Source organism: Sorex fumeus, unplaced genomic scaffold (assembly GCF_029834395.1).
Source record: "Sorex fumeus unplaced genomic scaffold, SorFum_2.1 ptg000047l, whole genome shotgun sequence".
In the NCBI taxonomy this organism is placed as follows: domain Eukaryota; kingdom Metazoa; phylum Chordata; class Mammalia; order Eulipotyphla; family Soricidae; genus Sorex; species Sorex fumeus.
Window position 1 is genome coordinate 41,934,978 of NW_026606104.1, and position 23,456 is coordinate 41,958,433.

General features: G+C 48.6%; 1 protein-coding gene across 1 annotated transcript in view; it reads left to right on the plus strand.

Moving 5' to 3' along the window:
* Positions 1-290: 290 nt before the first annotated feature.
* The window catches only part of MAN1C1 (mannosidase alpha class 1C member 1), a 157,435-nt gene continuing 134,269 nt past the window's right edge, over positions 291-23,456 (plus strand). Inside the window, exon 1 of the mRNA XM_056123278.1 lies at positions 291-1,722. Coding sequence (XP_055979253.1) covers positions 1,180-1,722 — 543 coding nt within the window. The 5' untranslated portion in view covers positions 291-1,179. The remainder of the gene's footprint in view (positions 1,723-23,456) is intronic.

The window sequence follows — 23,456 nt, forward strand, 5'->3', positions numbered from 1 at the left end:
GGCTGGGGGGGGAGGGGAGGTGCGCGGCGCTGGCCTTTTGGGGGGAGGGGGCGTGGCTTGGAGTCCGCGCCCGCCTCTCCGCCCTGGCCGAGGCCCCGCGCTGCCCACCCCGAGACGCGCGGCCGTTGGCGAGGCGGCTGGCGCGGCGGCGGCGGTGGCCCGCGGGGCGCGCGCGGGGGGCGTGCCGGCGGGCGTGGCCGGTGGGAGGCGGGGCGCGGGCGCTGTCACTGTGAAAGCCGAGCTGCGGCGGCGGCGGCGCCCGGGCGGTGTGTGCGCTCGTGGGCGCAGGCTCGGCGCGGCGGCGGCGGCGGCGGCGGCGGCGGCGGCGGCGGCGGCGGCTCAGCCTGCGGCGGCCGCTGCTAGGACGCCAGCTGCAGCGGGGGAGGCGCAGCCGGGGCGCCGGGAACAGGTGATCCCCGCGGGAACCCGGAGCCCTGGCGAGTTGACGGGGCGGGACGCAGCTGCAGCCGCCTCGCCGCGGCTCGTCGTGGACCGCGCGGGGCTCGGGAGCCGGGCTCGAGGATTCCCCTCGACTCCCGGGGGGTCCCCTCGGAGAAAGCCCCCCGCCCACCCCTGCTGCCCCGCGCAGGCTCACGAGTGCCTGCCGCGGGCTCCCCGGCCTCTCCGCGCTCCGCTCGGCGGCGGAGCAAAGTTGTGGACGTGTCCTGGGGGCCGAGCCTGGGCGCTGTCGCGACCCGGCGGGGGTCAGCGCGCTCTCCGAGAGGCGCGGACGCTCCAGCCCCGCCGCCGCCTCGCCCCCCGAACCAGCCTTCTCCCGCAGCTGCTCCCGCGGCGGAAACTTTGGGCCGGGGGCGCCGAGGCCTGCGGCCCCTCGGCGCCCACCGGCATGTGAGAGCCCAGCCGCCGCCGCAGCGCGGGAAGCGCGGGGCCCGCGGGCGCCGGCCGGAGCCAGGGCTGCAGCGCGCGGCCGGAGCTTGCGGGCCCGGGCCCCGAGCGTTGCTGCCCGACCCGCCCGGGCCCCGCGGGGGCCGTTGCGCCCCAACCCCGGCGCGGGAGGACTCGCTGCAAACTCCCTGAACTTCGGGGACAGGTCCCCAAGCGGTGGAACTCGCAGGGACCCCTCTCCCCGCCAGCGGCGCCCCTCGACGCCCTCCCCTCGCCGCGGTCCCGGCTGACAAGTGCCCGAGCGCACCGGCCCGCACCGAGTGGCCGGCCACGATGCTCATGAGGAAGGTGCCGGGCTTCGTGCCGGCCTCCCCGTGGGGGCTGCGGCTGCCGCAGAAGTTCCTTTTCCTGCTCTTCCTCTCGGGCCTCGTCACCCTGTGCTTCGGGGCCCTCTTCCTCCTGCCGAACTCCTCTCGCCTCAAGCGCCTCTTCCTGGCCTCCCGGACCCAGCAGCCCGCCCTGGAGGTGGTGGCCGAAGTCTCCGGCCACCCCCTGGCCCGCGCGCAGGAGTCGCCCCCCAACCCGGCGCCCGCTGCCCCGGCCCCGGGCGAGGGGGAGCCCCGCAACCAAGTCGGTGCCCGGCGCAGGAAAGGGTGGCTGCGGCGCACCACGCTGCCCACCCGGGCCCGGGAGGAGGCCACGGCGGCGCGGAGCAGCGGCCTCACGGCGCCCAGAACCCAGGAGCAGAGCATCCCGTTTAGCTTTGATTTCAACGCGTTCCGGGGCCGCCTCCGCCACCCGGTCCTGGGGACCAAGGCCGACAAGAGCCAGGAGCCCCAGAGCCTAGTTAGAAGCCAGCGGGAGAAGATCAAGGAGGTAAGGACCCCTCTGCGCTGTCCGCCCTGTGCTTCTGTCCCTCTCCCTGGCTCCACTAGCTCCCGCTCCTGGGTGGGCTGTAGGCCCTCGAGACTCAGTCTGCACTTTCCCCTTGAACTTACTCCCGTTGCTCCTTCCTGCACACTTTTCCAGCTCTGTTCGATTGCTTATCCCCACCCCTGACAGCTTAGATAGCTGGACCAGAGTGAGTTTTCCAGTCCCCAGCCCAGGTGGTCTCTGTCTGTCCTTTTGTGGAGTCGCCCTCAGTGGAGTTCAGGTTCATGAATGAACTTGCTCAGACCCAAGGCCCACATTTTTAGCGTCCTTAAGTCTGGACTCCCTCTAACCCCCTGGAGCACCAGCTACCTGGAGTTCTAGGTTTTGGGGTGGATTCGATGTTTTGCAAGTATTTTGTGGTCTAGCTTGTAACCTACAAACCCAAGGTGGCTGTGCTTCTTGCTGTTTCTATTGAGCTTGGAAACAATTGTGTATAATTGTATATGATGCAGGAAGGAATGATCAATAAGACCTCTGTGAAGTTACAGAAGCTCTGAGGTTATTGACTTAAAGAAGCAAGTCTTGGACCTGTGCCCTGTAGGAATTGTACCAGGGAGGGGTTTAGAAGAATAACTTTTGAGTCTGTGTTGAAGAAACTAAAGGAAATGGAATCTTGCTATGATTTGAAGATATGACCAAATCACCACTCAGAAGCAAATACTCCGAGAACAGGCTGTTAGAACTGCCTGTCTGAGGGTTCTGCCCTATGATGCAGTGACACCCCCAGGCCACAAGGGGGCTGTGGGCAAGCAGTGGGCTAGGTCTGGGGGTTTCTCCCTAGAAACAAGGGGATGCTCCCCCCCCCCCCCCCCCAAGATCATCCTCATAGATCCAGAGGAAGGGGTTGCTTCTGTCTAGACTTCTGGATTTGCTTCAGATGAGGAGCAGGTCTTCCCTGGTTTCCAGGGGGAGCAGCACTAGGGGGCAGCTCCTGCCCTTCCAAGATCTGCGCAGAGCCCATGGCTGGATTATGGGTTCTCCTAAGGCCTGACTCCTAGCCTGATCTCTGCTGTTACTCAGCCCTTTCAAAGTAAGCCCTGTTTGGATCGCTAGTGTCTTTGCTAGCAATCACAGGATATTTTGTGACGTCAACATAGTAAGCCACAAGATGAGTCCTTGCTGTGTGCGTTTGTGTTCTTAGTTTCTAAATTTTTATTGAAATTAGAAAGGTTAATTGGAAATGGATATAGCTAAAAAAAAAAAGGAGACTAATTTCTCCTGTTTTGGTTAGGGAACTGTAGTTTGAATAGTCATCGGGACCCCCTGCAGCCGCCCCATTTCTCAAAGCTGCCTCTGAATACCCGAGACCTTTCTGCCCCCTTCAGACCTCTTTAGGGGGCAGTGTCCCGCACCCTTCCCATACCCTCCCCCTGTCAAATTATGAATAAGCTGCACACATGGAGGTTTTTATAGCACATTTAGAGCTACCATACATTTTTCAAAAGGGTTCTCCAAAGGAGCGAAAATGAACTCTTCAGGGAAGGGTCTGGGGGGATGGCTCCAGAGGCAGAACATATGCTTTGCATGCTGGAGCCCCAGCTTCTATGTCTGCCACCACATGGTCCCCCTTCCACCACCAGGAGCAATTAATGAGGCAAGTGTACCCCTTGAGCAATGCCTGTGTTGGCCAAAAGCCAAAGGAAGAAGCAGAAGAGGGGCCTCCCCCAACTACGTTCATAGCTGAAAGGTCTGAGAGTGGGTTTGCAGAGAGGAAGAAACAGACCAACAGAAGAGTCAGGCTGAAAGCAGGTTTATTGGAAGAAAGAAGGACTGCTCCCAGATGGGGTTCACAGGTCTCTAAAGAGGCCAGTGAAGTGGACCTGTCTGTCTGCAGGTGCTTGCCAGCCGTGTCAAGGTCCCTTCTACCCTGAGCCCTCTGGGCTGACCCAACAATAGCTTATATGTGTCCCATTTCAGAAAGACCAGGCCTGGGAGCCACGGGAGGAAGGTGGGTAACTGGGGGGGGGGGGGGGCTGGGGACTTGGTTCTGCTCCTCCACAGAGACAGTCTCCCTTGTCAGTGGAGGCTGGTGTGTATGTGTGTGTATGTGTGTGGGGGAACTTGCTGCACAGGCTGGGGGTTGGAGGAGGTGAGAAGATGACTGTGCAGGTGGGTGTGAATTAGCATGAAGGTTGGTGGTCTGTGGGTTGCCAGATATCTGGATCATTCTATCTGGCTTCCCCATGGCTCCGGTAGTGGCTAGAGGCCTGACTACGTATACCTGCAAGTAGTGATCACCAAGCTTTCTTCCATTATCTTGAAGAAGGCTCCTCAGAATAGAGGAGGACTAGAATATAGCCACTATTTTGTTTAGAAACATAGTGTTTCTTCAGGCTCTCTGATTGTGACTCCCACCCGCCACCCCTATCAAATTGACCAAATGTGGAGCAGAGTTCTGGGTTTGGCTGTTCATGGTTACCTTCTGACTCCCTACGAGGGGTGCATATGACTGTTACTGGAGGTTATATTTATTTTCTTCTCATTAAAATGTCTCTTTGTGTCTTGCACAGGGGGAGGTCATTTTAGAAAGGTGCCTGTTTTCATAAAAGGGACCTTTGCTTTCTACTCTGGCTTGTTTATTTCTAGACTCGGATTGATTAGATCCCAGGAGCAGAGGGGAATAACATCAGATAAAAGGGCTCTGTTCTTATAAGATGAGGGTTTTAAAGTGTAAGTGAACATCGAGAGTCAGAGGGGGTAATAAATGAGAGTGAAAGAAGACTGGACACCCACAGGCTCTAGATCAACGAAATCTATTCATGAACATTCTACTTTGAGTGATGGCCATGGGCACAAGGTCTGTTGATAAGATCAGTTGAAACTGCATGTTCTGGGTGTATAAGCCTCAGGAAACAATATGTCACTAGAACCAGCTATTTCTCCCTAAAAATTTTGAGCCCAGGGTCCATGTGACTTAGTAGTAGAGCACTTGCCTTGCATCTGTTTAATCTCTCTCTCTCTCTCTCTCTCTCTCTCTCTCTCTCTCCTCTCCCCTACCTCTCCTTTCTCTCCTCTCTCTTCTTTCTCTTTCCTCTCTCTTCTCTCTCTCTCTCTCTCTCACATGCACACACACACGCACACACACGCACACACACGCACACACACGCGCACACACACACACACATACACACACACAAAGGGAACTGTGGTGGGAAGAGCAAACCCAGAGAACACAGTACCACGAGGAATGACCCTAAGCATCAATGGGATTTAGCCCCTGAGCATTGCCAAAAAGCCCCTCCAAAGACAAAAGCCAACAAAGAAAAAGGACATAGATTCATATCTTAGCTCAACTGTCAACTCTCTTGACTTTGAGCAAATCTCTTTTTATCTTTCCTGGATCTTATTTTTCCTTTTTCAAAATGGGTTGAGGGGGCCAGTCATATGGGTCAAATGGTAGCACACATGCCGGCATATATGAAGCCCTGAATTCAAGCCCAGCACCACATGGTCCTTCTCAACCCCACCGAGTGTGGCTCTCCTGGTCTCTGTGCATTTCTGGGTTCTAGCACTGTTGTAATGGAATTCGCTTAATCAACCACTCCGAGAACATCTTTAGGCAAGAAAGCTAGGAGATTTAATTGTTTAATGTCAAAACATACTGCAACTCGGCAATCACCTGAAATTGCAGCCAGAGCAGAGGTACAGAGAGCTTTAAACAGGAAGGTTCCTGGCAACATAGCACATTTGTGGTACAAAGGGGAGAAGAACAAAGAATAAAGGTTTCTCATTTGGTTACTTGGTGACAATACACTGAGGTACACTGAGGCAGGAGGGACACAACACAGGGAGCCTTTGTTGGTGGAAATCTTTGTGGTGGATACATTGTCTTAGGTCCCATTTAGACATGAATCTACTAATTTTCACGGTGGCCTCTGCCCTACTCCACCCCCCTTCCCACCTAGGTAACAGGTTGGTCTGGGTTCTTCTGTTCCGAATCATTACTTGTGCTTTATAGCCCCCTCATTGCTGCCCAGCCTCTAGAATGGGCCACTCAGAGGCCCTGCCTCCTAGTTACCTTCTTAATAACCTGTTTATGCTCCCAGCTTTCCCACCACATTCACAGGATAGTGATTCAGATCAATGATGCATTAGGATAGGACTTTTTTAAATTTATTTTTTAATTGAATCATGTTAGAGACACAGTTACAAAGTTGTTCATAATTGGATTTCAGTCATATAATGTTCCAACACCTTTGAATAAAAGTGACTTTTAGGATGGAACATTATTAAAGCAGAAATTAATGATAAAAGAGTACTGTAGCACTGTTCTCCCGCTGTTAATCAATTTGCTCGAGCAGGCACCAGTAATGTCTCCATTGAGAGACTTGTTGTTACTGTTCTTGGCATATCAAATATGCCACGGGGAGCTTGCCAGGTTCTGCCATGCAGGCGGGATGCTCTTGGTAGCTTGCCGGGCTCTCCAATCAAGCTCTCAAGGTCTCTCAGTATCTCTACAAAAGACTGACCACTCCTTTTTTTTGCTTTTTGGGGCACACCTGGCGATGCACAGGGGTTACTCCTGGCTCTGCACTCAGGAGTTACTCCTGGCGGTGCTCAGGGGACCATATGGGATACTGGGAATTGAACCCGGGTCGGCCTCGTGCAAGGCAAACGCCCTACCCGTTGTGCTATCTCTCCAGCCCCAAGACTGACCACTTCTGAGGGATGATCTTTCCTGCACTCAGGGCTGCTGTCACTCTTTCCCAGGTCACTTGTCACTTTGCCGGTGTCTTTTCTGTCCCCAGAAAATGTCCTCCTCATGCTCCAAAAAGAATACGTCACTCCACTGTAGCACTGTCCTCCCGTTGTTCATCGATTTGCTCGAGCGGGCCCAGTAATCAATGTGAATCAAAAACTGCAATTTGATTCTCCCTGTATCAGCATCGCTGATCAGAATGCCAGACCCTCAGGCTCATACTTCTTGGCCAAGTATTGTTGGATGTAGTGTGCCCCCGCCCCCCCATCACTGGGTGTGGCTGCTATAGAAAAATCAATACACTAAAGACAATGGGGTGAGGGAATGTCGAACAGGCTGCAATTGCTTCTTGCTTCTTGTCCTGCTCTGAAGCAACTGCCAGTGTGATCGGTGACTCTGTAGCAGCCAGCCTTTCCTACTGTTTCCATGTCTTAGTTCCCTAAGGTCGGGGACAGTGTTTTGCTGGTGGTGGTAGAGGTGATACTTTTGTATCATTGGCACCAAGCCAACTGTAGATGTTCATTCATATCCTTGACTAAGTCAGTCATTACTGCCACTGGTATTGAACTTCAGCAGTGGGATTGGACACAAGTGACCTCAGCTTGTGACCATAAAGAGTAAAGGTTTTGTTGAGAACGGAAAATGACTCGTTAGCTGCCTTCCCTTTCAGATGGGGCGATAATAGAGGAAGTTATTATCATGATGATAGAGACCTGGGCCATAGGTGGGTTTCTTAAGCATTGAAATCCATCAGCCTTTTCTCACTTCATGATCAGAGTTGGAAATACTTAACTTGTTAGGGTTATAGCCCAGTGAAAGGATTCCACCTCTCCGGGTCCTACTGATTGTGCCTGGTTGCTGACCAGAAGAAACTCCAGTAATCCTGCCAGAGAAGTGGGGTGGGGGGTCTGAGTAGGGCCATGAGAACACAATACTGGAGAGGGGCCGCCCCTAGCTCCCAGGAAGGACCTGTATTTAGTTTCACCCCAATTCCATTCCCTCTGCCCAATGACTTTAATGCACTTCTGGGTTTGAGTTCTGAGTCATGCCTGGGGAAAATTCCAGTCCATCTCTGGGGATGTTTTCATGGAAAGATATCAAGACTGGCATTTAGGGAACTCTTCTTTGGCCCTCAGTCTCATTTGGTTGCTGTTTTGTTTTCCATTCACCCAAGCACTTTGAAGATCTGACACCTAGTTGATGCTTCCGTGCCAGAATCAATGGCTATGATAAAGATTTAACTGTTGCTAGTAATAGAAACTCCCTGGAATTCTGAGTCTGAACTATAAAGTTTGTTTTATTTTGGGGGATCCACCCAGCAATGCTCAGAGTTTATTCCTAGCTCTGCATGCAGGAATCATTCCTAGCCAGCTAAGGGGGACCGTTTGGGGTTCTTGGGGTTGAACCCTAGTTGGCCCACGTGCAAGGCAAGCACCCAACCTGCTATACTATTGCTTCAGCTCCTGAACCATAAAGTTTGAAGACTTAACCAGGTGATCGCAAAGAGACCCTTTTTATTTATTTATTTTTGGTGTTGTGAGCCACATAGGTATTCTGAGGCTACTCCAGACTCAGTGCTTGGAAAACCATGTGGTGTCAGGGATCAGGTCCAAGACTCCTACTGGTGAAGCATGCACTCCAGCCCATCGAACTATCTTCCCATGGAAGCATCAGGCCTTTTAGACCTTGCAGTAATTTTCCAAGTGCACGTCAAAGTTGAAAGAAGTGGGCTAGAGTGTGCACCTGAGTCAAGTGTTTCATGCCTGGATAGCAGGCATCTGGAGGATGTGAGAGCCGCCCTGAGCTACCTGTGACTTGGCAAGGAGTGCTTACTGCCCCAGCTTTTGCTCTCCGTGCTTGCCAGGTCAATCCTCCAGGATATTCTTCGTTATGATTTGTGACTACGTCTGAATAAGTCATCTTGGCAAATGATCTTTGCTCGCCATTAATGGGCTGGTTCGTTAGTCATGTGTGGTTTTTCTGTATATCTGATTTATCACTGCTAGTGCCTGGAATAGGTAGGCAAATTAAAAGGCTTTGTGTTCTTTGTAGCATGTGAACCTGAGCCGATGAGATGTTCGGGATAATTAATATTAAGAGTACCTCAGATTTAAATAGCTTTCCTTCTAAGAGCTCTGTTTAAGTTGCAACTCCATTGAAGATTTTCTCCCCCCTCCCCACCTCATCTCCTATCCCTGTCCTTCAGTTTCACTCTTGTCCTGCTCTGTGATTCATTTTTCTCTAGCTATGAAGGCAGGTCTATAATAACTGGACAGGTCCCATGGGAGACTTTTATATCCTAAGCCCATCTACACCTCTTTCTTCTTCCTCAGAACTAAATGTGCAACTAGAATAATGCTTATACCATGCCCCCACCAGGTGCACAACCTAACACCTGCAGCTCCTTTTATTTTGAGTTGCTCTGTCATTTGGAGAAATTAAGTGCAGCCATTCAGGAACAACTGCTTCCTTCCAAATTCTCACGTCCTTAACCAGACTTGTCTTTAGTTGTCTTTAGTGCTAGGTCTAGAAGCAAACAGTACAATGACTTTTTTAAAGAATTTTTTTTTATTTAAGTGAAGCAAAATAGTTGTTTTTTGTCTGTTTTTTTTTTTTTTTTGCTTTCTGGGTCACATCCCGTGATGCGAAGGGGTTACTCCTGGCTCTGCACTCAGGAATTACTCCTGTTGGTGCTCGGGGTACCATATGGGATGCCAGGGGTCGAACCTGGGTCGGCCGCGTGCGAGGCAAATGCCCTCCTCGCTGTACTATCACTCTGGCCTACAAGATAGTTTTTATGGACTGAAACTTGCTTAGTAAGATGTGAGAAGAGAAAAATAGGGGAAATGTGTGTTCAAGAGGGACACAGGCTTTTCCAGAGTGGAAATAAGCAAAGAAACAGAGAGAAAGGCAAGAGAGTTATGTGTTCAAAGGAGAGCACAGGCTTCAAGAGCAAGTCACTACAATGACTTTAAAAGTCACTTGTTTATTTCACAGTATGTTTAGTGGGGGGAAGACTATAGATTCCCCTGTGGTTTTCAAAGTGACTGATTTACATTCAAACTCTAGAAATGCCTTTTCTCTCGCTTTCCCTGAAGACTGATCCATTACTTCACCAAAAATAAATATCATGATATATATCAGGCATACTTTGCTCAAAGGGATTTACATCTTTTCTCTTATTGAAAAAATAAATCAGTCTTGCAGATTGGAAAGCCCCATAGAGGGAAGCTGATTAGTAACCAGCTGGCCACACGGGCCTGGTGGAAGAAGGCACCTGCCTTCACGTCCTGAGTTGAGCTTGCATTAGGTGAGTTCCTAAGGGGAACCTTAGGAAATTCTCTGTGCCTTGCATTTATCGACCAGCTTGGGAGCCTTCTAAGAGAATGATGGACAGGATACAGGTGAGTGGTTGCCTCAGCTAAATCATGAGTCTATTATGTATTTGAAAGAAAGGGTTTGTGCATGGAACAGGGATATATGTCATGAACCAAGTGGTTTTTTTTTTTCTTTTTTAATTATTACAGTTCTCTGCACCTGCAGTCAAGAAAGAACAGCCTTACTCATGCCAAAAACCCCAGTTCTTGATTTCTCCCTATCTTAAGGTCAAGACCTAATGCCAGGTATTTGCATAATTTAGGAGGGAAAAAACCCCAACAGACTTTCTTACTTTGTGTGCTTATGGAAGATGATGATAAAAAAACAAATTGGAGGGGCTAGAGAGATAGTCCAATGGCTGTGTATTTGCCTTGAATGGCCAACTCAGGTTCAATCTTTGGCACCTCATCTGATTCCCGAGCCTGCCAGGAGTGACCCCTTAGTACAGAACCAGCGGTAAGCCCTGAGCACTGCTACGTATGGCCCCCAGACAAAAACAAACAAAACCCAACAAACCAGCCAAACAGAAAAGAATCCCAAAATAAACACAAAGAGACCAAATTGGAGACTTATCAAAGAATTCTGAGAACCCAGTGACCTAAGTGGCCCGCCCCTTTTTCTCACCACCCTGTGCCCCACTGTTCTCCAGGGGCTGGTTAGTTGTTGGCCAAGGTAGTGTATTTTTGGTTCTGATATTGTGTGATGGGGGCTCCCTTGTGTGTTGCTTGCGGAAGAGAGCTGGGACTGCTTGAGTGAGGTCTGGCTGATGGCTTAGTGCTCAGATACTGCAGTGTTTAGGGGCCACCAGGGCTGCACCAGAGTGCTTGGATGACTGTGTGATCCTGGCAGTCAAACCCAGGATCTCTCATGCCAAGTCATGTGGTCTAGCCTTTTGCGCTTTCTCCCGGGCCCTCTTTTGATTCTTTTAAATGCACAGTAATTTGCAATTGACTTCTAATATTTTGTTAAGAATTATGTGTCTAGGCGAAGTCATGAAATTTACATACAAGTGGTACTACATGGAAAGTATCATGTTAAGCGAAATGACTCAGAAAGAAAGGGATAGACATAGAAAGATTGCTTTCATCTGGGGAACATAAAGTAACAAAATAGGAGACTAACACCCAAGAATGGCCGAGATTAGTACCAGGAATTTTACTCCATGGCTTGGAGGCCAACCACACATGCTAGGGGAAAAGGGAGCTCAGGTAGAGAAGGGAGCACCAAATAAAGGTGTTGGGAGGATCCTCCCAGGATGGGAGAAGCATGCTGAAAGTAGACTCTAGACCAAACATGATTGTCACCCATTGCCTCTTTTGCAAACCACAACACCCAATAAGAGAGAGAGAACAAAAGGGAATGCCCTGCCACAGAGGCAGGGTGGGATGGGAGGATGGGGGGTGGGAGGGATACTGGGATCCATGGTGGTGGGAAATGGGCACTGGTGGAGGGATGGGTATTTGATCATTGTATAATTGAAACCCAAGCACAAAAATTTCTAAGTCTGCAACTGTACCTCATGATGTCTCACTAATAAAAAAAAAAAAGAATTATGTGTTTAGGAACCTGGAGACAGTACCGTATTCAGGGTGTGTGCCTAGCACACACCCAACCCAAGTTCCATTCCTGGCACCACATGGTCCCCCAAGCATCACTGGGTTTAGCCCTGGAGGTCCCCAGCACTAATGGGATGTCCCAAGTATCCTTGGCACTGCTTTGCATCCATAAGCACTTCACTGGATAGCTGGGCACAGTTGGCATAGAATCAGTGGTGGGGTCCCCAAATCTCCTGAGCACTCTGCCTCCTCCTTCCAAAAGGAAAAGAATTACATATTTCTATTTCCTGAGGCATGTTGGTCTATAGTTTTCCTTTGTATAAAGCCTTTGATTTTAGATGGAAAATCATGCTGTCTTATAAAATGAACTGAGAAAGGGTTCTATCTTCTGAAAAAGTTTGTGGTACAAAACCAAGTTTGTTTGGTTTTTGGGCCGTACCAGGTGGTTCTTAGGAGATCATATGTAACATTAGGGATCAAACCTGGGTTGTCTGCTTGCAAGGCAACAACCTAACTCATTATACTTTCTGGCTCCTCTTTCTTCATGCTTGCTAGAACTCACTTGGGTTTTATTTGTTGTTGTTGATTTGTATGTCTGTGTGTGGAGCGGGGCTTAATGATGAGCTGTCCTCCCATTGTTCATCGATTTGCTCGAGCGGGCCCAGTAATGTCTCTATTGGAGACTTTGTTGTTACTGTGTATGGCATATCGAATGATGAGCTAATTAACAGATATAGAGTATTCTTTCTATATTTTTTCCTTTTTCTTTTCTGTATATTTCTTTCTTTTTTGTTTTTGTTTTTGGACCATACCTGGCAATGTTCAGGGCTCTGTGCTCAGGTATCATTCCTGGCTCACTCCTGGCCTGGCTCAGGGGACCGTATGTGATGCTGGGGATCAAACCCAGATCAGTAACATGCAGTGCAAGTGCACTGCCCTCTGTACTATCTTTCCATTTCTCATCTGTATATTTCTTATGTAAGTTTTATTAATCTTGCTTTCAAGGAATTTTGGAGAGGGGTTTTGCAATAAATTACTTCTAAATTCTCACTTTCTCTTTTTTGGTATAGATTTTTTTTTTCAGGTTTTTACTCCAGCTCTGTGATGGGACTCACTCCTAGCAGTGCTCAGGAGACCACGTGGGGCTAGGGACTGAACCTGGGCCATACCTAGTGGTGCTTAGGAACTAGCTACTCTTGCTCTGTGCTCAGGAGTGACCCCTGGCACTATTCAGAGGGCCATATGTGCTGGCAGGGATTTGAACCAGGGCCAGCTGGCAGCAAGACAGGGATCTTAACCCCTGTACTATCTTTCTGACAAGGAGTCACTTTTCTTAATTTAATAAATCAATCTTTTTATTTACTCACCATTTATGCTGTTTTTAAAAATTTCTCCTTGTATGTCTGAGTTTCTGTCTGACATCTTTTTTATTTCAGCCTGAAAAACAAACTTCTTTTTAACACTTCATGGGGTGTAAGTAGAATAGTGATAAATTCTTGCAGTTCTTGTTTATATGAGAGAGTGTGTCTCTATTTTGCCTTCATTTTGAAAGGATATGATTGCTGGGAATATAATTGTAAGGTGATTTTTTTTTCTTACTACATGGATGACTCCTGTTGTATGGTTTATATTGTTTCTGATAGGAGGTTAACCATATGTTCTCCTGAATGTAATGTCTTTCCCTTTACTTGGGATGTTGTTAATATTTTTTCTTTATAATTAGTTTTCAGCAATTTGATGTGTTTAGGTGTGGGGAACAGTTGTTTATTATTATTATTATTATTATTTGATTTTATTAAGCCTCTTGTGTCTTTGGGGTTTTTTCCCATCAAGTTTGGAAAATTTGGGGACTGGAGAGAGTACAGTGGGTAAACTGCTTGCCTTGCACACAGGCAACCCAAGTTTGATCCCCAATACCATGCACTGTCCCCTGAGCCCTGTGGGGACTGATCCCTGAGCATGGAGGCAGGAATTTCAGTCTTGAACACCACCAAGTATGCCCCAAAGACCAGAGGGGAAAAGCGCACAGACTTTAATGTATATATTTTTAAGTAGTTTTGCTATTTAGAGATTCTATTTATTTTGAAAAATTGGTACTAAGTGCATGAAATATACTTTCGTGTTGAAACTGAATCCTGAATAGAGCATAACAGTTCTCAGAAGGGCTCCTAATTTCTGATTAATATCTTCTTAAATTATTTGTGCATTTTTTTGCTCATCAGTTTTTAGTTGTTAGGAGGAATATTTATTGTGATGTTCCAGCAGCCTTTATTGCCATTACTTTCTGGGGTTTTTTAAGCTGTCAAGTATTTAATCTGGGCTCCTTTCCTTAAGTCTAATGTTCACTGCTTATAAAGGTTTTTATTTATTTTTTGGAAACTAGGGCCTTACATGCAAGTGCTCTAACACTGAGCTACATCCTCAGCCCTTCACCATTTCTTCAATTTGGTTTGTAAACTGCTGCTTAATGGGGCCAGGGGATGGAGGGGGTGGTGGTGTTTCTCAGTGTAGAACACATGCTTTGCATGTAGGTGGCTTTGGGGTTGATCCTGGCATCCACATACGAAAATAATGTGGTGAGAAGGATGGCAAAAAAAGAGAAAATACAAATTAATGAAACACAAAACAAGAATCGTCACATATGTCAGATTATAGAATTTTTTACTCAAGATCCCTATGGCTGGAGCACCTCAAGGTATAGCCTGTGATGTCTGAGCTCTTTTCTTATTCAGGAAAGTTCAATATGAAGTGAAAGTAGTAGCTAATTGTAAAATTCGTCAGCTTAGCTGGCTCCTTAGGGTCAGCAGGGATGGTGGATGAAAGCTGCATCTCTGCATTGAGATCCTATACTCCCATTTTTATTCTGGACTGAGCTCTGCAGAGGTTAAACCTGAACTCTGTCAAGTAAACACTCTCCCCAAGGAAGACATTTTGTTTATTTTTCTGTATTTGTCTCGTGTGTGTGTGTGTGTGTGTGTGTGTGTGTGTGTGTGTTTGACCTAAATCAGCAGCAAATCTTCTCTCTTTTCAACTCTCCCAGAATCCATTTTCCATATTATGTACCTTCGAGAGCTCTGGAGTAGTCTTAGTTTTTAATTATAAGAACCAATGGCGGGTTGGAGTGACAGTACAGTGGGTAGGATTCTTGCCTTGCACACGGCTGACCCAAGTTCAGTCACCAGCACCACTTGGGTGATTGAGTCCTACCAGCAGTGATCCCTAAGCACAGAACCAGAAGTAGGCCCTGTGCACTACCAGGTGTGCCCTCCCCACAAAAGAAAAGAATGGGTGAGAAAGAAGTCTTGTTTTTTGATTTCAGAAGTAAAAAATTTTAAAGAACTCTCTATAAAATGTATTCAACTCTGCTCCTGCCTGGTATTGGGCAGTGCTTGATAGAGAAAGGTAACAGTTTTGGTAAAAAAAAAAAAAGGAGCTGCCCCATCTCTAGACTTTCCTGGCCATTTCAGATGCAGACTCTCAGGGTGTGTGACTTTGGCAGAGATTTGGCTCTGGTGCCCTCTCAGAGGCAGGGCAGGGCATTGGCCTCTCTATCGTCCTGCTCGGTGTTCTGTGTCTGGCTATTGATCTTCAAGTAACTAGGAATGGTATCAACGTGGCATCGATTCAAACAGGGCTGAGGGAGTCAGACAACATGAGACATTTCCTGTGATTAGATGAACATGTAAGAAAATTCTCTCTGTTCTGGGGAATGTGTTCTGAAACCTGGCCCTATTGGGGACAAAATTCATTGGTTGCAGATTTCAGTGTGCCAGCTCTGGGATTTGGAGCATTCTTAGTTTCCAACTCCCTGGGCCTCGGTACCATGTATGGTCTTCTAAATGCCCAGGGAGGGTCCGTAGGGGATCTGCTCTCAGAGGAGTGGGGGCTCTGGTGGGATGATGCCCACCTCCTCCTGGACACATCAGATTAAGACTTCCTTGCATGTGAGATTTTTTTAGTAGAGCTCTGGCACCTTGACAAGGATTTAGTGGATCCCCATAACAGCCTGTGGTATACCCCGCATGAAACTATAATCCTGCTTCCTAGCTGAAAGAATAAAGACCTTGAAAAGCCAGTCACCAACTCCTAGCCCAACTGTTCAAAAGATGATGCATCCATTTATACCCCCCTCTCCTGACTCTTAGGTTCTTTCTGTGACACCACCTGAGGGCTCATAGATATTAATTCAGAGTAAGTGTTTTCACTCAGAGATGGAACTAAGTAGAAATTTTCGGCCTTGGTAAGTATTCAAAAGAACTTGCCTGGGGATAGGAGGGGAAGAGCTCTGGGAGACGAGAGTGTGTAAAGCGGCTTTGCAAAACATCACTTTGTTAGCATAATGCAGCCTGTATGGCCTAGGACAGCTTTTCTCCGGGGGGCGGGGGACATGGGCCCCTGTGTGTGACCCCAGGATATTCCAAGGGGGCTGCAGGTTGAAAATCATGTAAAAAAGTGTGTGTGGGGGGCGGGGGTAGGGAGAGCAGCATTGTATGACACTAGGGGCTCGTTGGTTGGATGGAGAGTAGACACTGGAAGGAAACAAGGTTGAAAAGGGGCCACCATTGAAAAATGTTGACAAACACTGACCTAGGACTTCGAGTAAATACCAAGTTCCTCCCCCAGAGGTTTGCATTTAATTGGCCCAGGTGCATCCTGAGCATCCGGATTCTTCATCACCTTTCAGGTGGTTCTTACGTACAACTGCACTCTGGAATAGACCCCTGGTTGTTTTGTCTTCTGCCCAGCTGCGTCTCTCACTTTCTGGTTGTGGGTTTTTTTTTTTTTTTTGCCCACTACTAGAAGAGGCTGGAAAATTTATATATTGAATAAGATCTAGACTAGGATTGGGTAAGTTAGATGATGAGTTGGGTATAGACTGCATGGAAACTCAGTTTTCTAGAAATAAGGACATACCTGATGAATGTGATCAAAGGAAGCTGTGAATTTATTTAAACTTTCAGAAACACAAAGAAAAACAATGCCCATTGACTGAACCTCAGTTCTACACTGAGGCTCTGTGACCTGAAGGAAAGCAAAGAAGCCCTCCTGGCCTGGGAGACTTAATAGGCTCCCATTGTCACATGTCTGAGTCACTTTTCCACACATATGGATGCAAAGAGGAGACATTGGTGAGCTGCCTAAATATTTACCTGTCCCACCTAAATAATATATTTTTTGGAAAACAGGCAGGTCATAAACATCTGAAGCGAAAACATTTGCCTGCTTAGATGTAGATTTCCCAGAAGGCCGTTGCTTTTCCTCCTGTGGCTGTTTCTGCTGCCTTCTAGCTAACAGAGCAGCCTTTCCCCCGCGGCCTGGGTGTGATGATGGACTAACAAACTCCAAGGAGAAAGGAGTGAGGGGGCCGGACCAGCGGCAGCAGCAACATTTGCAGTTTCCTGTCTCTGCCTTCCCAGGTGCCAGATGTGACTGGCTGAGAACTGTGTCCTGGGCTGATCAGATCTGGTCTCCCCCAGCCACCTGGGTGGAAACTGCAGGAGGTGAGAACAGGCAGTAGATTAGTGTGAGTGTCCTCCCTGCGGCTTACTGACAGTCCCCGCGGGAGTGGTTTCCATGTGAGAAACCTTTGAATCCTCAACCTTTGCCAAGTAGCAGTCTTTCTTCAATCTGTCTCAGCTATTTCTAGCAAATTCTTTGGCTGATGTGGCATATAAAACAAGTCCGACTTATCCCAAACTTATTTCATTCCAGCTTCAAGGGCTGGACATTTCGCGTAGGAGCATTATTGGAGAGTCAGACTTCAGAGAAGAAATTTCCTTCAGTTGTTAAATCTTGTATTAAAACGTGCTTACTCAGAGGCCTCCGACTGCAGGAAGCGGTGACGAGGCTGGAGCTTGGCAGATGGTTGGGGCTGCGGCTTCCTGGAGGCTTATGTGGGGAGACGATTGTTTGTATATTGGTTTTCATTTATGTATTGGTCTTATTTTCATCTTCCTGAGGTACCCAGATGCTATGGTGATAGATTGGTTGGAAACGACTCATTTGTCAGGGTTCCGTGGGGGATGTAGGTTTCCTTCTCGTGTGCAGTGGAGTCTAAAATGGTTAATTAGATGCCAAGGCTTTTCTGCTTAGGCCCATCTCTGCCAGTTCCCCCAGCTGGATGCTGTTCCTTTGGCTGCAGAGGGTTCTGGGGATTTTCCAGCCCACCTCGTCTCCCTTCCCATCGTCCTGCTGATGCTGTCCAGAGGCCCACCTCTTTTTAGGTTTCCCCTCCTCCTCTTGTTTTGTTCTAGAAACTGGCTTTAGAGTGCTGGAATTTGCAAAGTTGATTTGTGTTGGAAATAGAGTTGTCAGACAGGTCCAAACTGACTTTATAAAATAATATAGTTGAACTGATACGCAGTGAGAGGAATATTAACTACCTTGTGCTTATCTGTGTTGTTCCAGTCCAACTTTTTCTGGGAACTTACCTTGTCTTAACGTGTCTGGCAATGCCTTAGAGGCTGAGGATGTAAAGACAGAGGCTTCTGTCCTCAATGCAGAAAACTTCTTAGTTGGTTACAATAGACACACCCACAGTTGTCACCCCCCCAGAGTTATCCACATAGAGGGGTAGACAAGGGGTTGGGGTGTCATACTGACTTGGTGTAAACTTGATGGAAAGGTTGTCATTTTAGGCAAATGTGGGCAGAACCAGGGGTAGAAGGCTTGCTAGGATGGCAGGAATGTCCAGGTAGGAATCTGCTCATCATGTATGTGGACACAGGAAGTGAAGTTTAGAATGGTCATGTTTCTACCTGGAAGCGATAGGGACATCTGGAAGTGGGGGGAATGAGAACTCCTGAAAAGTGGGGGTGAGTGAGGGGAGGAGTTGAATTCTAGGATTGTGAAATATAGGGGTTGGAAATCTGGTTTTGGGATGGTGGCCCAGAACATGCAGATTTAGAAGTCCTAGGATGGAGTGCCAGGGCTGCAGGCTGGCGCGTGGAGCCATTTGAGGAGAACCTACTTTGGAAGACTCCTGGCCTTTGGGACATCAGCGCTTCACAGAAGAGCCGGAGCTGTGGGAGGAAGGGAGAGTGAGGAGGCGAAGGGGTTGAGAGGGCATGTCCAGCCTCTTTTTCCTCTACTCTAGTCACATCTAGCTGCCCCCTGGCCCCTGTCTGCTCCCAATACCCTCACACAGACCTGAGGTCCAGTGCCCACTCTTGCTTCCTTGCTGGTACAAAGGGTTAGAGCAGGAGCTGGCTGCCCAGAGATTCCTGCTTGGGTACAGAAGCCATCCTGAGGATGGCGTGTGACTCTGGCCTGATGCAGTGAGCCCTGCTTTGTGGCTTCTTCCTGTCCAGGGCCAAGCAAGCATGGAGAGCCTCCCATTGCCTCCCTTCTGGAAAGGGGGTCTGTGTCTAGCCCCACATTTTACTCACAGGCCTACTTCTTCATCAGTGAGAGAGGAGATGGGACAGTGGAGAAAGCAGTTAAACCTGCACTGCTGCCGAGAAAAGGAAGACACTGTGGAGTGGTGAAGGTGCCTTCGGGCCTTCCTGGTTCAGCAAGTGCTAGCCAGATAGAAAGCACCTGTTGCCTCCCATCTCACGGGACAGAGTGAGCTGCTCTTGAAGTCAAAACCCCTGCCCTCTGGGGAAGGGTCATTTGGCAAAGCTCCTGCAGAAAGTGTCCAGGACTGTCTCAGGGCATTAACACCCTGGCCTCTCTTCCAGAATTCCTCCTGATACCAGATGCCGCCCTGCTTCCTGGGCCAGCTGGGCTCTAAGGCCAGCCTCCTCCATGGGGTGCATGTCTAGCTGGAATCCTGAAAGCTTATGACCAGGCAGTCCCCGTCTTGTGACAACCAGAGTGCCTTGACTTTTTCTTTTTTTTTCTTTTCCTTTTTCTTTTTTTTTTAAATTTTCTTTCTCTCTCCCTTTCTCCCTTCCTCTTTCTTTCTTTCTTTCTTTCTTTCTTTCTTTCTTTCTTTCTTTCTCTCCCTTCCTTCTTTCTTTCTTTTCCCCTTCCTTTCTCCGTTTCCTAACTTCCTCCTTCCCTCCCTTCCTTTCTTTTCTTCCTTCTTTCCTTCCTCCCTCCCTCCTTCCTTCCTTCCTTCCTTCCTTCCTTCCTCCCTCCCTCCCTCCCTCATTCCCTCCCTCCCTTATCTCTTTCTCCTTTTTGAGTGGTGCTCAGGGGATACTCTTGTCTCTGTACTCAGGGGACCATGTGGTGCCAGGTTTTGAATCCAGGCCTCCTTCATATAAAGCAAGTGCTCAGCCCATTGAACAGTCTCACTCTGGTTGGGCTTTTTCTGTCATGCCTGAATCATCCTGCTTATTAAACCACTGTTTTCTAGATAGAGACTCAAGCATCTTGAAGTCTTGTGTTTTCTCAGCTGTTCCCCTTGGGTAATAAGTGGGAGACACGGCCAGTGCAAGTCACTTCTAGTTTTCTGTTTTTAACTATTATTCATTTATTTTAGGGTTACCCTTGGTGGTGCTTAGAGGCTATTCCTAGCTCTGTGCTCAGAAATGACTCCTGACTGTGCACAGGGGACCATATGTGGTGCCAGGGATTGAATTGGGGTCAGCCCTGTGCAGAGGAAGCACCTTAAGCCCTCCGCTACCTCTTTTACCCTAGTTAGTAGGGGTTTGTCATTGAGGAACGGAATGGATGTGGGGTCTTCTTTTCTTGGGCTCACCGTGCCTGCAATAGCAGCCTATTGAGAGAGGAACTATGCTGAATCCCTGTTGCCCCCAGGCCTCACAGGGTTTATTTATGTTGACAGAAGCCTGTTAGCAGTCTCATTCGCTTGGCTGAAAAGTGTCCCACTTCCTGACTCTCTACTGCTGACTGTCCTGGCCTCCTCCTGGCCCTGGGCCTTCTACACCCTCTGATCCTAGATGTGGCCCTCCCGCTCAGGCCCTGAGCAAGTGCTTTCTGTCCTCTTCTGAAGCCCAGAGCTCTGGATGTCAAAGTCTCACATGAACTAAGTTAGCTGAGGCTGCTAGGTGGTTCCAAGGAAGTTCAGAGACTGCTATGTGAGGTGTTGGCTTTAAGAAGAAAATGTGGGCCGAAGCTATGGTCCAGCAGGTAGGGTGTTCGCCTTGTATGTGGCTTACCCGGGTTCTATCCCTGGTATACCATTTGGTCCCTGAGCACCGCCAGGCGTAATTCCCGAGTGCAGATTCAGGAGTAACCCCATGAGCATCACTGGATGTATGACGCCCCCCCCCCAAAAAAAAAAGCAAAAATAAAAAAAGCAAAAAATGTGCTGGGGCCAGGTGGTGAGTGGGTGAGAGGGGGAGAGAGGTGGAAATAGTATAGTGGTTAGGGCACATATCTAGCTCATGCTCAACCCAGGTTCTATCCTTGGAATTACATGGCTTTGGGAGCATGGACCAAGTCACAGTCACCTCAGAAAGTATATTGTTGATGGACAGCTGTTCTGTTTAAGGGTGATGCTCCTACGTATGTTCACAGTCTCCTTGAAACATCTGGTAATCAGAAAACACATTCCCAGTTTATAGATCGAGGCTTTGCATGAGGAGCTTTCAGAGTTTCACAATCAGGATGGGACAGAACTAGGGCACACACTGGGGATGTCTGCTTGAGATTTGGTTGTAGATGCCATTGCTTTTGCTTCTTGGGGAAACTTTGCTATAGGTGCCGAGGCTTTGCTATGATCTCTCTGTTGGAATGGCCCATGGTCTGGGGTCACAGGTGCTGATCACTTGGGGTAAGAGTCAGGGGCACATCTGAGTATTTTGCAGGTAGCTTTCTTTTTCCCCAGACTCTGGCGAAATGCGTGATGAATCTGTTTCCTTGGCTCTGTCAAGGCCATCTTGGCCCTCTTTCATCTGTTTATTCTCCCTTCTGAGTGTCAGCTTCATCAAGAGAGAACCCTCCAGTGAAGCCAGCTGAGATTCTGGGGGCAAGCCCAGGTTCTGAGGAGACAGAGTTAGCATCTCCTACCACAGCCCTGGCTCTCCACAAGTGGCAAACTCCCCTTGAGGGCAACATTCAATTATGAAAATCTATTTCTCTTGCCACATTCAAAAAGTCTCCTAATGTGCCTTTGTGCACACACAAATTTAGTGACACATCACTAAATGTGTATGCGGTTGCCATGGAAATAGCTCTTCTCACATGGCATTCCAAGAGCAGAGAGAGGGAAGTTTTCTTTGTAAAGAGAAGCAGAGCAGAACTTGGCTAATTGTCATCACACTAATCCCCTGTCATTCTTCCCTGACTACCTGTCTCCCGCTTCCCGTCATGCCAAATCAGTCTGCTGCCTTTTCCTGGGAATTTCAAAAGCATTGTTCCCGTTCTTTACACCGGGGAAGTGTCAGGAAGAGCCCCAAGACTCTGGATCTGAGTTTTCCCCTGGTTCGCGGTGTACACTTCCTAGGCGGCCCAGCACGTGCACGGAGAAGCACTTGAGTCTTAAAAGCGCTTTCAGCACTCGTTTCTTTACATAACACAGACGGAGCCGGTCTTCGGAGGAGGCTCTGTGTTTCCGCCAGAGATTCTGAGCTTTAGTTTCTGTGACAGGCATGTGATAAGGTGGCACATAGGGCATGCTAATACCGAAGGCACTTCTTGAGTGTCAGAAATCCCAAATATTTTCCTGCTAACAAGTGACTCCACAGTGTATGTGGGAGGATGGAGAAACAATCCTGCAGGCACGTCAGTGTGATTGAAAGCCTCCTTGTGTCTTGGGCTCAGCTGGTATGAATTCCATCCTGGTCCTGTTTCCCTTCCATCCGGATGACTTTCTAGATAGCATCTCTCTATAGGCAAAGAAGTCTGTTTGTTTGGGGATGTCGCCAGCAGCTTCTGAAGGGATCTTTGGTCCATATTGGCTGCTCCTTTGACAAGGTCATTAGGTGGCATCAGCTTTTATTGTTCTGGGAACTGACTGTCTGTAGTTTTGCCTCTGACCTTTCCTTTGCCCAGTGGTGAACACTGAGATGGACACCTTAGCATCTGGAGTTCCTCTCCTACAAACCTAGCTGTGATTTGTGTTCTCTGGTGCTCTATTCCTCTGCAGCTCCTTTGGCCCACAGCCTCTGCACTTCTTTCACAGCCAAGAGATGGTTTCAGGGCTTCTGAGACCAGTTTGTCCAGAGCATATTTCCATCCTGGCATCCAGCACACCCATGGCTTTTGGCCTAGAGGGCTGCATGATGTTGGACTCAGCCTCTCATGGGAACCTCTCGGGTGCTGGGGCTCTTTCCCAGCGCCCTGACTCTGATTAAAGCATCTGGATCCTTCTTGATGTCAGGCAGTAAATGTCAGAGACTGAGGGTATTCTCATCGTGTGGCTTAGAATGTTGGATGTTCTAAGATGCTTCTTCTTATCCTGGGGCTGTCATGGCTCCCAGTTCAGCATGGCCATTTAGTTTGTGGTCATGGTGAGTTGCTACAGTGGCAGGACAAAACCAGTTTCTGGCTCTCCAAACCAAAGGTATGAATGCTGGCAGCCCCTATGTGCTCAGATCCATGCGTGATTCTCCACTTACCACGGGCATGAGGTCTCTTAGGCCATGAGGCAGATTGTCCTTTTGCTTTTAGCATCGCCTCTTACCAACATTTATTTCTCCTGGCTTCAGTGAAGGATGAAGAGGCATATGGCTCTTTCCTGGGCTGTAGTCTTGGTGAACATGAGTTGGAAAGCCAAGGGTATCCATCCAGAAGCTGCCTGGGCTTTTGGAGCCTTCTTTATAAAATCCATGCCCAGTACTCGACCATTACTGAGGCCTCTAGAACAGGGGTTTTCAACCTTTTGATGCCTGCAGACTGGCCTGGGTGCCAGTGCCCCCTCTTGAAAGCCATGGCTGTGGTAGAGAGGGGGGCCTCTGCAGGCAGCCACAGCTCGGGGCTGCTGCTGTGTCAGTGCTGCTTCTGCAGTTGTTCACACTTCTTGTGTTTGAAGCTCCTGACCTCTCCCAAGGGAGACCAGCTCACACATTGCCCGTTTGACTTTCCTGTCCTCTTTATCACCTATATTCAAATCTCCCTGCAGCAGGGCACTGGGGTTTTGAATAGAAGGGAACTCCATTTGACACATATAAAACTTACCTCTGACAAAA